The 13,202-nt window shown below is 40.5% G+C and overlaps 1 protein-coding gene across 1 annotated transcript; it reads left to right on the top strand.

Annotated features, from left to right (window-relative positions):
* The first annotated feature begins 271 nt into the window (after positions 1-271).
* LOC121960292 (spindlin-1) lies at positions 272-11,689 on the top strand. Its single transcript, XM_042509953.1, has 8 exons — positions 272-398; positions 6,364-6,451; positions 6,732-6,837; positions 7,391-7,439; positions 7,618-7,753; positions 8,620-8,737; positions 8,943-9,176; positions 10,160-11,689. Exons 3-8 carry the CDS (start codon positions 6,798-6,800, stop codon positions 10,357-10,359), a joined length of 777 nt encoding a protein of 258 aa, XP_042365887.1. The 5' UTR covers positions 272-398; positions 6,364-6,451; positions 6,732-6,797; the 3' UTR covers positions 10,360-11,689.
* Positions 11,690-13,202: the final 1,513 nt, after the last annotated feature.

Genomic DNA, 13,202 nt, shown 5'->3' with positions numbered 1-13,202 from the left:
GACAAAAACAAAAGCAGATCAGTTTGATTAAACAAATACACACACAAACACACACGCACACTTGGATCTTATCAAACAAAAATTACAATAAGAAAAAAACAATATTGTATTCAGTAGGCACACCTTGGTTTAAGTTTCCAGCTACCTTTTCCAAATTGTCATTTTATTTTATTAAATATATTTGCAGCGCGCTCTATCTCGGTCTCGTGGCGCTTTTATTGTGAAAGGCTCCGCCGGACGTCTCGCGCTCCGTCTCGCGCCTCTTAACGGTCGGCGGTGATGGCTGTGGACTCTCTGCTGGTTCCTGTGAAGTCGAAACGGGCTCTGTGGACGGACAGCAGGAGGCGAGAAACCCCGCCGCGGTCCCTCTCCGCCTCCACATTTAGAAAATAAAAACGGTAAGACAGAAAAACAACCCGCTTCCGTCCGTTAGCTTCCGCCTGTCGGTCCTGCAGGTAAACAGACGGAGACTCACTGTGCGCTCGTTTTGTCGGTGCCGTTCTCCCGCCGACGGTTGGTCAGGCGGGGGAGGGGCGGGGGGAGGCGGACAGTGAGACACCGAGCCCGGTCTGCTGCTGTCTTTCTGTCTGCGATATTTCTGTCTTTGCCGCAGAAAAACAGTCCCTCCGTTGTCCGCTGGTCTCGGGCCCCTGTCCGCCCCCTTCTCCTCCGATCCGGGGCTGTAAATAATAGTAAAAAAGGCGAGCAACATGGCTGACAGTGGCCCTGCAGAACCTGCTCGGTCGTTTGTCAGTGCCGATGATGATTTTATATATTTTAGATATTTTTTTTTAAATCTAGCCAGTTAGCAAGGTGGTGATCAAACTAGCAACCTAACCCACGCAGCTGAAAACAGGAAACACACGTGGCCAAAACAGCTGTAAGTGAAAACACTAAAAACCTTCATTTTTTACATGAGGTTTGGTTGGGCTCAGCTTCTCACACGTGCATTTGCTGCATTTTGTGTTTCGTGTACGTTTACTAACGCATGTAAAGCTTGTGCAGCCGGTGGATTTTTATGTTGAAGTTGCGAAAAGCTGATTTGAATGTTCTAGTTTTTTTGGTGGCAACGCCCCCTTTACCAACTTGTAACCCAGTGATTCTCAATTTATGGCCCGCGGGCCAAATCTGGTCTTGAGGCCATTGTTTATATTCACAGCGTAAAAAAATGATCCACACAGGGAAATTTTTTTGTGTTTTTTTAGTGTACATACATTATTAGAGTGCATAAAAAACATCAAAATAAAATTTGTTTATCAAAAAAGTGCACGTGGAGGATCCCTCACACTCCCCAACAGAGGTCCTAGCCAAGACCCGGATGTCCTAAAATCATAGAAACATGCTAAAATCCTTGAAGTGTCCTAAAATCATGGAAATTTACATATATCCTTGAAATTTCTTAAATTCAGAGAAACTATTAAAATACTGAGAAACGTCCTAAAATCCTAGAAATATCCTAAAATCTTGGAAATGTGGTAAAACCTGTGAAATGTCCTAAAATCCTAGAGACATCATAAAATCCTAAAAATGTGCTAAAATGTGAAAAATGTGTGAAAATCTGTCCTACAATCCTAATAATGTGCTAAAATCTGAGAAATAATTGTAAAGAAGCGAGCAACATGTCTGACAGCGGCCCTGCAGAACCTGCTCGTCGTTCTAAAAACCTTCGTTTTTTACATGAGGTTTGGTTGGGCTCAGCTTTTCATTAATGCTCTCTCTGATTCATATCAACAGCAGCCTGCACAGGCCTGGATTTTTATGTTGAGGTTGCTTACAGCTGATTTGAATGCTCCAGTTTTTTTCGGTGGCAGCGCCCCCTTTACCAACGTTTAACCAAATCATATCAAAAGTCAACCGCAGCCTGATCCTGCAGGTACAACTAGGGCCCACCTGCAGACCTGCTGGTGCTAGAACTAAAGATAACAGAAGTAAAGGTTGCAGAGGGGTTTGTGTTTGCTTTTGTCGAGCTGCAGCACCCAAATCTGTATTATTCCAACATAGCTGCAAGCAGGGGCGCTGCCAGGGGTTTTGGGCCCCATGACAAGATTTTACATTGGGCCCCAATACCACAGGCCACGCACAAATACTGGAACCACATCTCCAGAACCACATCTCCAGAACCACATCTCCAGAACCCAGTCGACCCTTTCAAAGCTCTACATGACTTACCTTTGCAACATTGTACTTAAATTTACTGGGGATGAAATTTAAAAAAAAAATATATATATATATGTATATAAAGAGAGAGAGAGTTTTTAAATTATTTTTATTTTTTTTAATAATATTTAAGATACAGAAATATGGGAAAAATTCCAAAGCTACTCTTTAAATAACTGCAAAATACTGCACCAGGTTTTTGTTGTCAGCTGTCTGCTGCCTTAAAGGGCCGGTCACACCCAGATGTGTTGCTAAGACAGTCTCCCCATGTATAAAGGCTGTGTCCTCGCCGCAGCAGCCGCAGGTTCGATTCCGGCCTTGGCCCTTTGCTGCATGTCATCCTCTCCCTGTCTCGGTGTGATCGACCCCTTAACTTAGCAGTATGGCGACAATGCGCCGGACCACACCTCATTTTAAAACCTACACGCCCTCATGAGCGTTTTTGTATAAATACTTGCCAATACACAATGCATGTTACTGGAGGAAACCACTAGAGGGCACACGAGAGAGCTCAGGCTGTATACGAATACCAGATATTTAGGATTCAAACAACAGACATGGCGACACATGAGGAGGTTGTTATAATGTTAATGCTGAGATCGAGGCAGGCATGGAGAACATTTCTCTCATGCTTTCCGCCATTTGTAATGCTTATTTGTAATCTGTGTTTCCTCCGTCATGTTGATTTTTGACGACATGCTAAACTGACGCAGGGGAACAAATGGCAGCCATCATGCATATGCTGCTAACAGCAACTGTATCTCCGGCCTTACACGACAAATGTGGTCATTTGGCCGTGAAAATGACAACTGCGTCGGTCTGAAACTAGCAGCATCTGTTGCGTTTTGCTGAACTGCTTTTCGCTGAAGGTGGAGCCCTCAAAGCACGAAAACTTGTCTTTAAAAACACGTGTGAGTAAAACTGGAGCTTTGTTGTACTTGTTGAATCACAGAGCTGAATGTCTTAACATTTTGGGCAGAGCTTGGACTTGATGTAATCCAGATGTTTTGGGGAACTAGAGGGAAATGTTCAGCGTGTGATAGATTTTTCAGTCTCTTACAGTACCAGCAGTGTGTGTGTGTGTGTGTGTGTGTGTGTGTGTGTGTGTGTGTGTGTGTGTGTGTGTGTGTGTGTGTGTGTGTGTGTGTGTGTGTGCGTGTTTTGCAGTTTCATACGCGGCTCCACCTCTCTGGTTTCAGTACGTTGAAGTTATGTTTTGGACAGAGTGATTCGTTGCTGTACAGCATCGCTTTGCCCTTCATGACAACAGATGACTAATCATGTGTTGCCGGGGGCAACAGTAGGGAAATCACCACCAGCTGAAGCCAAATGCTGCAAAATGACTCTTGTGTTTGTGGGAGGTTAGTTTCTTCTGCAGGTGAGACGCTGTGAGTCTGTTTGAGCTTCAAATGTCTGATGCAGCTGTTCGTCAGAAGCTTATTTACAAGCGTTTGTTGGACTTTTGAAATCAGAGGTTTGGGTGCTGAACTCGTTACTGATATCAGAGGTTTGGGTGCTGAACTCGTTACTTAGATCAGAGGTTACGGTGCTGAACTCGTTACTGATATCAGAGGTTGGGTGCCGAACTCGTTACTGATATCAGAGGTTACGGTGCTGAACTCGTTACTGATATCAGAGGTTTGGGTGCCGAACTCGTTACTGATATCAGAGGTTTGGGTGCCGAACTTGTTACTGATATCAGAGGTTTGGGGTGCTGAACTCGTTACTGATATCAGAGGTTTGGGTGCCGAACTCGTTACTGATATCAGAGGTTTGGGTGCCGAACTCGTTACTGATATCAGAGGTTACGGTGCTGAACTCGTTACTTATATCAGAGGTTACGGTGCTGAACTCGTTACTTATATCAGAGGTTACGGTGCTGAACTCGTTACTGATATCAGAGGTTTGGGTGCTGAACTCGTTACTGATATCAGAGGTTTGGGTGCTGAACTCGTTACTGATATCAGAGGTTTGGGTGCTGAACTCGTTACTTATATCAGAGGTTACGGTGCTGAACTCGTTACTGATATCAGAGGTTACGGTGCTGAACTTGTTACTTATATCAGAGGTTTGGGTGCTGAACTCGTTACTTATATCAGAGGTTACGGTGCTGAACTCGTTACTGATATCAGAGGTTACGGTGCTGAACTCGTTACTGATATCAGAGGTTTGGGTGCTGAACTCGTTACTTATATCAGAGGTTACGGTGCTGAACTCGTTACTGATATCAGAGGTTACGGTGCTGAACTTGTTACTTATATCAGAGGTTTGGGTGCTGAACTCGTTACTTATATCAGAGGTTACGGTGCTGAACTCGTTACTGATATCAGAGGTTACGGTGCTGAACTCGTTACTGATATCAGAGGTTTGGGTGCTGAACTCGTTACTTATATCAGTGGTTACGGTGCTGAACTCGTTACTGATATCAGAGGTTACGGTGCTGAACTCGTTACTGATATCAGAGGTTTGGGTGCTGAACTCGTTACTGATATCAGAGGTTACGGTGCTAACTCGTTACTGATATCAGAGGTTACGGTGCTGAACTCGTTACTGATATCAGAGGTTACGGTGCTGAACTCGTTACTTATATCAGAGGTTTGGGTGCTGCTGAACTCGTTACTGATATCAGAGGTTTGGGTGCTGAACTCGTTACTGATATCAGAGGTTACGGTGCTGAACTCGTTACTGATATCAGAGGTTACGGTGCTGAACTCGTTACTGATATCAGAGGTTACGGTGCTGAACTCGTTACTGATATCAGAGGTTACGGTGCTGAACTCGTTACTGATATCAGAGGTTTGGGTGCTGAACTCGTTACTGATATCGCTCGTTACTGAAAGAATAAAGCCAAAATAGAGCCTTTGGTCTGGGTTCGGTTGTCACCTTTGGCTGATAGCGTCCGGCTGCAGTTGGGTTTGGTCTTAAAGATTTCTGTTGATCTGTCAACAAAATAAGAGATAAGAAGATGTTTTTTGGTTGAAAGGTCTTGAGCGGAGCAGACAGTGAGGGTGCAGTGAGCAGTTAGAGGGTCACACGTGTTACATAACACCGAGCCTGCAGATAAATAATACACCGCCGCCGTCCTCACAGGCTCCACTGATCAATAATTGAAGTCTCATGTTCGGGACGTCGAATCTTTTGCAGGCTGAACTTAAACTGCTCCGACTGTCCTCCAATAATCCATGCTTGCATTTAGCGTTTTCGTTTTTTCACCAGGACAACAAAGTACAGTCTGAGGTAAAAAAAACTCTCTTTTTTTATTTTGTGTCTTTGAGTTTGTTGTTTTCTTTGTTTTCTTTTTGCAGTTCATGTAAAGCATCTTTGAGTATTTAGAAAAGTGCTATATAACTCCTATCAGTAATAATAATTATTTTTATTATTACATTTTATCTCCAGTAAAATAAAATGAAAAAGTCTCTTTTTTTTTTTATTTATGTGCAGTTATTGGAGCTTTGTATGCAGTCAGGCGGCACATCAGCAGCGTCTGTGGAGTTGCTGGTTGTTTTCGGTTATAGATTAAGCTGATGTCTTGAGTGAAGCTTCAGTCCAAAGTGCTGCTTTAACCCTTTGAAACCTGAGCAGATGGGTTTGTTTTAAAAACATGGGGAGACGACAACGAGCAACTTAAGAAGACATAATCCGAGACTTAGCAAAGTAATTAGTAAAAAAGTTGTAATAAAATTACCTGAAAATAATAATTAAAAAAAAAAAAAAAAACCTGACAAGGAAACGACCTGAACAAAAGTTTTTTTAAAGGTATGTATTTATTTTATAGTATTTTTTCCTGTAACAATTATAATTGTAAATTAAATAATTTTAAATATAGTTTTTTGGAAATTTCCCCCTTTTTAAAAAAGATAATTTTCTAAAATATTCCCCTCTTTTTGAAAAAATAATTTTAAGGTATTTTTCTTGTGTACTTTAGCCAATTTCCTGCAATTTGAGGGACATTTCTTGCTAAGTTGGTAATTTATGTCTTTCTCCATTTAAAAAAAAAAAAAAAAGATCTCCCAACAAGACAAAATATTGCTGTAATTTTGGCATCTCTTCAATTTTTATTTTTAATTTATTTTAGAAATAACCTGGTATCGCCACTGATTGATTTTTTTATTTTTAAATCACGCACTTCACATATTAGTCATAAATGTCTAAACAGACAGCAAGAGAGTGAAGTTAAAATGTTAACTTTGTGTTTTCCCGTCACAGGTTTGCTTCTGCGGATGAGCAGACTGAATCCTGAAAACCCAGAAAACTGCTAAACAACTCATCAGCGCTCCTGAATACTGCAGACTGGGTAAATACTGCCAAACCTGCATAAAAATTTTTACTTTTCTTTTGTATGTGGACAGACAGAAGTGTTGCTGAGCTTCATTACAGCTCACTGTAACATGAAGTTATGGATCCTGTCAGCTTTGTAAACACGAGCTCTGTGGCTGTTGTTGTTGTTGTTCCTGCTTATCACCAGCAGATGTCAGTGAATCACCTGATTCCAGCAGGGAAACGCCGACAGATTTCAGCTGCTTTGTGCTGCTGGTTACTCCTCATATGAGATAATGTGTGTTTGTTTGTCACAGCCCCGGTCAGGTTTGTGTTGTAGCTGTGTGGCCGGGCAGCCTGGCTGCCTCCCCGCCTCCAGATGAATGAAGAACACTCCAGGACCCAGAGACACAGCTGATGCAGGTCAGAGGTCATCCTCACTGCCGCGCAACCTGCAGACACAACATGGTGGTAGTAGCTTCAAAAACAAACAAACAAAAAAAGTTTTCTTTGTTTTCACTTTAACACAAATACACTATATGGACAAAGATGCACAAGGCCACACCTCTTAATCATTGAATTCAGGTGTTTCATTCAGTCCCATTGCCACAGGTGAATACAGTCTGGATAAATGGGCAAAAATTCCCACAGGCACGCTCCGAAATCTTGTAGAAAGCCTTCCCAGAAGAGTGGAAGCTGTTACAGCTGTGAAGGGGAGACCAACTCCATATTAATGCCTGTGGATTTAGACTGGGATGTCATAAAAGCTCCTGTAGGTGTAATGTGTAGGTGGCCCAATACTTTTGTCCATATAGTGAACCTCCTAACATTGTCATACGAGCAGTCATGCAAAATAAATGATATCAGTAGTGAAAAGGCTAAAACACACAAACTCAGCAGCATTTCATGTCAGCAGGACGTGATATTTGAGTGAACATCGTCTGATGAGCGTGCTGTTATTTATTTCTCTCCTCAGGGCATGCAGGTGTTTCTGCAAATATGATGAAGAAAAAGAATCCCCATAAGTGAGTCTGCAGCTCATGTTTCTTTTGTTATGGCCAAAATAATTGGTCCCATAAAAGAGAACATATAATGTTTCTTTTCCCACATTCGAGAATTCAACAGATGCAACCCAAAGAGCAAACATTAAACGTGGTCTCAGAGCAGATAATGTTGACGCTGCTGTTCTGTGTGTCCACAAAGGAAACACAAGAGCAGTTTAGGTCCGACCACCAAAGTCCTGTCGCAGCCGCGACGCAACATCGTCGGCTGCAGGATCCAACACGTCTGGAAGGAAGGAGGAGGACATGTGGTCTGGAAAGGAACAGTCCTGGACCAGGTGAGCAGAGAGTGGAGTAACTGAGGGATTCATGGAGCCCGTCAGTGCTTCAGACTGGAATGGGAGTTATATTTTTCATATACTGTCTAAACATATGATTATATCTTCATATGAGAAGAAAAAGTGTCATGTGACGCTTTTTTCTGTCAAAAATAAATCATTTCTGTCGAGTGACGCTCAGCAAAATGTCAAGCCTGCCATAAACCAGGCGTAAGTCACCCAAATCAACACACACACACACAGAGACACACACACACACACACACACACCGCGCTTATGCATTTGTCTCGTGATCAGCGCTGATCACAGGTCAGATTCACTCAGGTATTCCACATAATCAGGGAACCCGAGAGGTCTTAAAAGTCTTAATAAGTCTTGACTTCAATATTCTCATATTTAAGGCCTTAAAAAGTCTTGAGAAGGGTTTGGACTCTTAATGCAACAAAGAAATATTTTTTTTCGTTTAATGTTATTAGTGCAGACAAAAAAAATCGACATAAATCACATTTGAGTATTGATAACATTTATTAAAGTCTGTTATTTGGTAAATAATAATTTGTGGGGCTAAAAATCGACACTGATTCTGCGTTACATCCTTCAGACGTTTGCCAGAATGACCTTGAAGTTGGCATTAAATTTCATTCTAGGTGGTATTAAAAAGGTTTGTCAATAGTCCCAGGTCTGATTGACCAAATAAAATGTGGACCAGCCCGGTACTGGTCCAGGGTCAGGTCTGGGTAGACCTGTGAGGATCTCTACTTTGTAAACACTAAAATATGCACAATTGTTGACCCAAATCTCCCGACTGCTGAAGGACCTGAAGAAGAAGCCACAAAAACCGTGTTTCTTGATTATGTGTCCACCAGGTGCCAGTGAACCCGTCTCTCTATCTGATAAAGTACGATGGTTTCGACTGCGTTTACGGTCTGGAGCTCCATAAAGACGAGAGGGTTCAGGGACTGGAGGTGCTCCCTGACAGACTGGGTAAGACTGAACCGAGATCAGGATCACACTAAACACAGAGGCAGCAGAAGGCAGCTCTAAACGTTTACTCATTTTCCCAAGAAAGTATTCGTTTCCACTGTTTTGAAACTCGAAAATAAAGCAACACGAACATTTTTTACCAGTAAAAATGTAGTTTTTGTAGTTTCCCAAACCTCTGATTTAATTTAAATTCTCACCCCTGCAGCTAAATCCCGTCTAACGGACGTCAACCTGGCGGACACCATGATCGGTAAAGCGGTGGAGCACATGTTTGAGACGGAGGAGGGTCCGAAAGAGGAGTGGAGGGGGATGGTTCTGGCTCGGGCTCCCATCATGACCACCTGGTTCTACATAACCTACGAGAAAGACCCGGTCCTCTACATGTACCAGCTGCTGGACGACTACAAAGAGGGAGACCTCCGCATCATGCCCGACTCGAGTGAGTCAACCTTTTCAATTTTCTTTCTTTAAAAAACAGGTCACAATTTTTTACAGTAATCCACCTGAACCCACCTGAACCCACCTGAACCCACCTGACCCCACCTGAACCCACCTGAACCCACCTGAACCCACCTGAACCCACCTGACCCCACCTGAACCCACCTGAACCCACCTGGTCCCTCCATGAGTCTTTTCACTTTAAACAGTCAGGTGTAAATGCACCCAGGTGCGGCTGTGTGATAAGCCTTCTATTATTAACTGAAAGGCAGAGCAACAATATCATCATATTTAATTTAATTGAAAATTCTGATGAATAAATTATTTAATTAGAGCTAACTGTAATTAAAAGCTAACCGAACGAGTTAAACAGGCTTTAACAGTGAAAACAGTTCATTGAACTAAACGTGATTTGCATGCATTTGACTTAATACTCACTTTATATTAAAAAATAATTTGTATTATTATCAATATATTATCAGCTGGGGTCACAACTAAACACTATATTTAAGATTTTTTTTTAAAATATATGTTTACAATTTTAAATGTTATTAACAAAATATCAGTTGATTTAAATTTTATGTATTTATTTTATTTATTCTATTAATTATTTTATTATTTGCATTTATGCCTATACTTGCATTTTTATGTTTATTTTTTCCATGTTATTCACTATTGATTTTATTTCTTTTTTTTAATTCAAAATTTTATTGCTTTCATTTTTGATATATGACAGTAATTTACTTAGTGACATTTTCTTAAATTATTAAAACGTATTTATTTGAATATTGAATTTTTTATTTTTTTAATATGTTGGACATTTACAAATAAATTACTATTCAATTGACTTAAATTATTAAATTGTATTTTTTTTAATTGACTTCTTCAGTTTGTTAATATAATGGACATTTACAAATAAATTTGAAATGTTATTACCGTTTAGCGCTAACCTCTGTCTCTTTGTCTCTTTGTGTCTCCCTGCAGATGACAGCGTCCCGACGGAGAGGGAACCCGGCGAGGTGGTGGACAGTCTGGTGGGTAAACAGGTGGAGTACGCCAAAGAAGACGGCGGTAAACGAACAGGCATGGTCATCCACCAGGTGGAGGCCAAGCCCTCCGTCTACTTCATCAAGTTTGACGACGACTTCCTCATTTACGTCTACGACCTGGTCAAAACTTCGTAAGACTTTGCGGACGTCTCGAGCCCCTCCCGGAAACAAAATGCAGCACATGTTGAAGCATCCGATCCAGCGCTTTTTCTCAGACCATCAAAGACAAAAATAAAGACTAAAAAAAATATTTACACATCGGAAAAAGACAGGATAGATACTTACGGAGAATTGGGAACGAAGATGGAAAGTTTGATGACATGGAAGACGCTCGTCTGTGACCTTCTTATACCCTTAAAATATGAAAAAAGGGCATTACTGTCAGGTCCAAAACTTTTAAACACTCTTTAACACCCCTAAAAAAGCAGAGGCGTCCAAAAAAATTCAGTTTTACTACAGAAAAATGATCAAAAGACTTTTTAGAATCTGTTGTTCTATACAAAAACAATCCTTTCCCAAGACCTAAAGACACTAAAATTCATTTTCAGTGTCCAACATTGTCCAGAAAATCTCGGCCTCGGTAATACGGCTAATCCGAGATTACCTCCTGGGGAACAATTTACCGAAAAATTTGATAGTAGCCAACTCTTTTGTGCTCAAAAACAAGGAAGAAGATGCGGAAATGTGGTCAGTGTGTCTGAAATGTGGTCGGCAGCGTTAAAACGTGACAGAACTGAAAGTCGGCGGTGATTTTTGGTCGTGTTTCCGACATCAGCGAACACATCTGGCCACAGAAAAATGAGCAGCGAAGAAGTAGCGTTCGGCGGTGGTTGGTTGAAAGAGCTTCAAAGAGGAAAGACTAAAAGAAGGAGGATTTTTGGACTGCTTAGTGTCGTCGATGAGTTCTGAAATCTTCGTCGTCTGTGTCACGCAGCAAGGACAAACTGTATGGAAGACCAATTCTGCCAAGAAAAGAAAAACACATGGAAAGTTAGAAATAGGGCTGAGAATCACCACTGATTTTACCAACTCAATAACGATTCGATTACATATTTTTCAGTTTGGTTTGTTTCAGATCAGACATTGTTGCACATTGCCTACCTGTTTTTTTTTTTTCTTTTTTGAAGATTTGTGGTACTTCCACAATATTTCACTCCAATTTTGCACATCTTACATATGGATATTGTCCCGCTCTTCTTTGTCGTTGCAGTTTTTAAATCCCAAATTCAACCAGACATTTTCCTTCGGCTCAGTGGCGCCTTCAGTGGAGCAGCTCCCGACATGTTTTGATTCAACTGAGAGTCGCTCACGTGGTTAAAATTTGTTGCGCGAGAGGATGATCATGCATCCACAGGGAAAGGCATATATTAAAGGATTCATTTTGGGAGTTTATGAATCGATATAGGATCGTTCACATGAAAAACAAAAATAATGAGATACAGAGTCAAAATTCAAATTTTCTCAATTAAAATAAAGATATGCTAAGTAATTTTGACTTTTGTCTCCCAATTAAATTAAATTATTTTGTTAGGACTCAAAATTTGATTTGGTAAATGATAAAAACCAAAAATTAAAAAATTGAGTTTCAGATTTTTTTTTCTTCAGATTTTCAAATTTTATTTTTGTAATTTTAATTTTACATGCCATGGTTTTAGTCTCAGCTGGTAAGCAAGTTTTTTTTTGTGATTTAAGAAAATCATATTTTTTTAAAATAATTATTATCTAATAATTCAGATTAATCAATATCAGATCATTTAAATGACAAAAAAACAAAAATAGTCATGCCAGTCAACATTATAAGATACTAATTCAAAGCTTTCTAAATAAAAAATGACGACGTACCAAGGAATTTCGACTTCCTATCCCCTGCTTTAATATAATGTTAACTAATTAGAACCTGTAATTTGATGTCCTAATTTAAAGTTTTTGATGCTGATTTACCAGTTGTTTATTTTTTTTCACTTTCACTTTGCTCTTCTTTTCCTCTAATTATTACCTCATAATTCTTATTTACCAATTACCATTTAATGTTAGACATTCCTAACATGTAATTCTTTTTTTCTTGGCTGAAATGGGATTCCATACACAGAGATCCATAAAACAGCAAACAACACACTGGTCCCAGTCTAACCTCAAAACTGGACTTAGCATACTTTCTGGAGCCTTGGAAACCCGCGGGGCCTGAAAAACAACCTTTAACCAAACTTGATGGTTTGGTTACAAACAAAGGGACACTTTGGAAATATCCCAAAACTTCATCTATGGCCCTTTTGTTGGAGTGAACGTTGATCGAAACGGGATCTGTTCCGGTTGTTGTACAGAGCAAAAGACCGATTTCTTCATCATATAATGTGCTTCTTACGCCGGCTCCATCTCACCAACTTCAGCTGAATATTCATGAAGACGTTCAACAAAACCTGATTTAAAAAAGAAAAAGATGGGGGCTTTTTTTTCTTTTTTTTTTTTTTTTGCTTTTATCATTGCCAAAACCCCTTCCTGTTGTGAAGTCATTTGATGTTAAAGACGATCGGACAGCTTTTTTCTTGTGATTTCACTGAAGCCTTTGGATTTGCTTTCGTGTTGTCTTTTCTAAGTCGTCGACGGAGGTGTTAAAGGACGCAGTAATGACACTGAAACTCGGCCAAAGCCCTTTCTGTCCTTGGTTTGTTTTAATGTTAAAAACCTTGAAACAAACGGACAAAACAAAGACCTGGATCGGAGATTTTCTTTGGCCCTGTTGCCTCCATTCGAACTTCAAACGCAGTGGTGGAGTCTAAATGTCACAATTTGTGGATTTAAGGACTATAAAACACAGTTTAATGCACCTTTAATCTCGGGAGATGAGAAGAATAATCCGTGGACAGTTCATGAGTGTGTTGCACTTAAATCGACAAAACAAAATTTAGTGAGGCGGTTTTGAAGACGTCAGTGGCACCAGTTCGCCCTCGAGTCTCCGCTGATAAAATTATTACTGAAAC

This window comes from Plectropomus leopardus, chromosome 20, assembly GCF_008729295.1.
Source record: "Plectropomus leopardus isolate mb chromosome 20, YSFRI_Pleo_2.0, whole genome shotgun sequence".
Classification (NCBI taxonomy): domain Eukaryota; kingdom Metazoa; phylum Chordata; class Actinopteri; order Perciformes; family Serranidae; genus Plectropomus; species Plectropomus leopardus.
The sequence above is the reverse complement of the archived record's forward strand: the minus strand, read 5'-3'. Positions and strand labels throughout refer to the sequence as shown.

What these genes read in the sequence shown, in the direction of transcription:
- LOC121960292 (XM_042509953.1), top strand. Translation starts at nt 6,798, where the DNA reads ATGAAGAACACTCCAGGACCCAGAGACACAGCTGATGCAG. An exon ending in CAGAGACACAGCTGATGCAG is followed by an intron (nt 6,838 to 7,390) that starts GTCAGAGGTCAT and finishes TTCTCTCCTCAG; the next exon opens with GGCATGCAGGTGTTTCTGCA. An exon ending in AAGAAAAAGAATCCCCATAA is followed by an intron (nt 7,440 to 7,617) that starts GTGAGTCTGCAG and finishes GTGTCCACAAAG; the next exon opens with GAAACACAAGAGCAGTTTAG.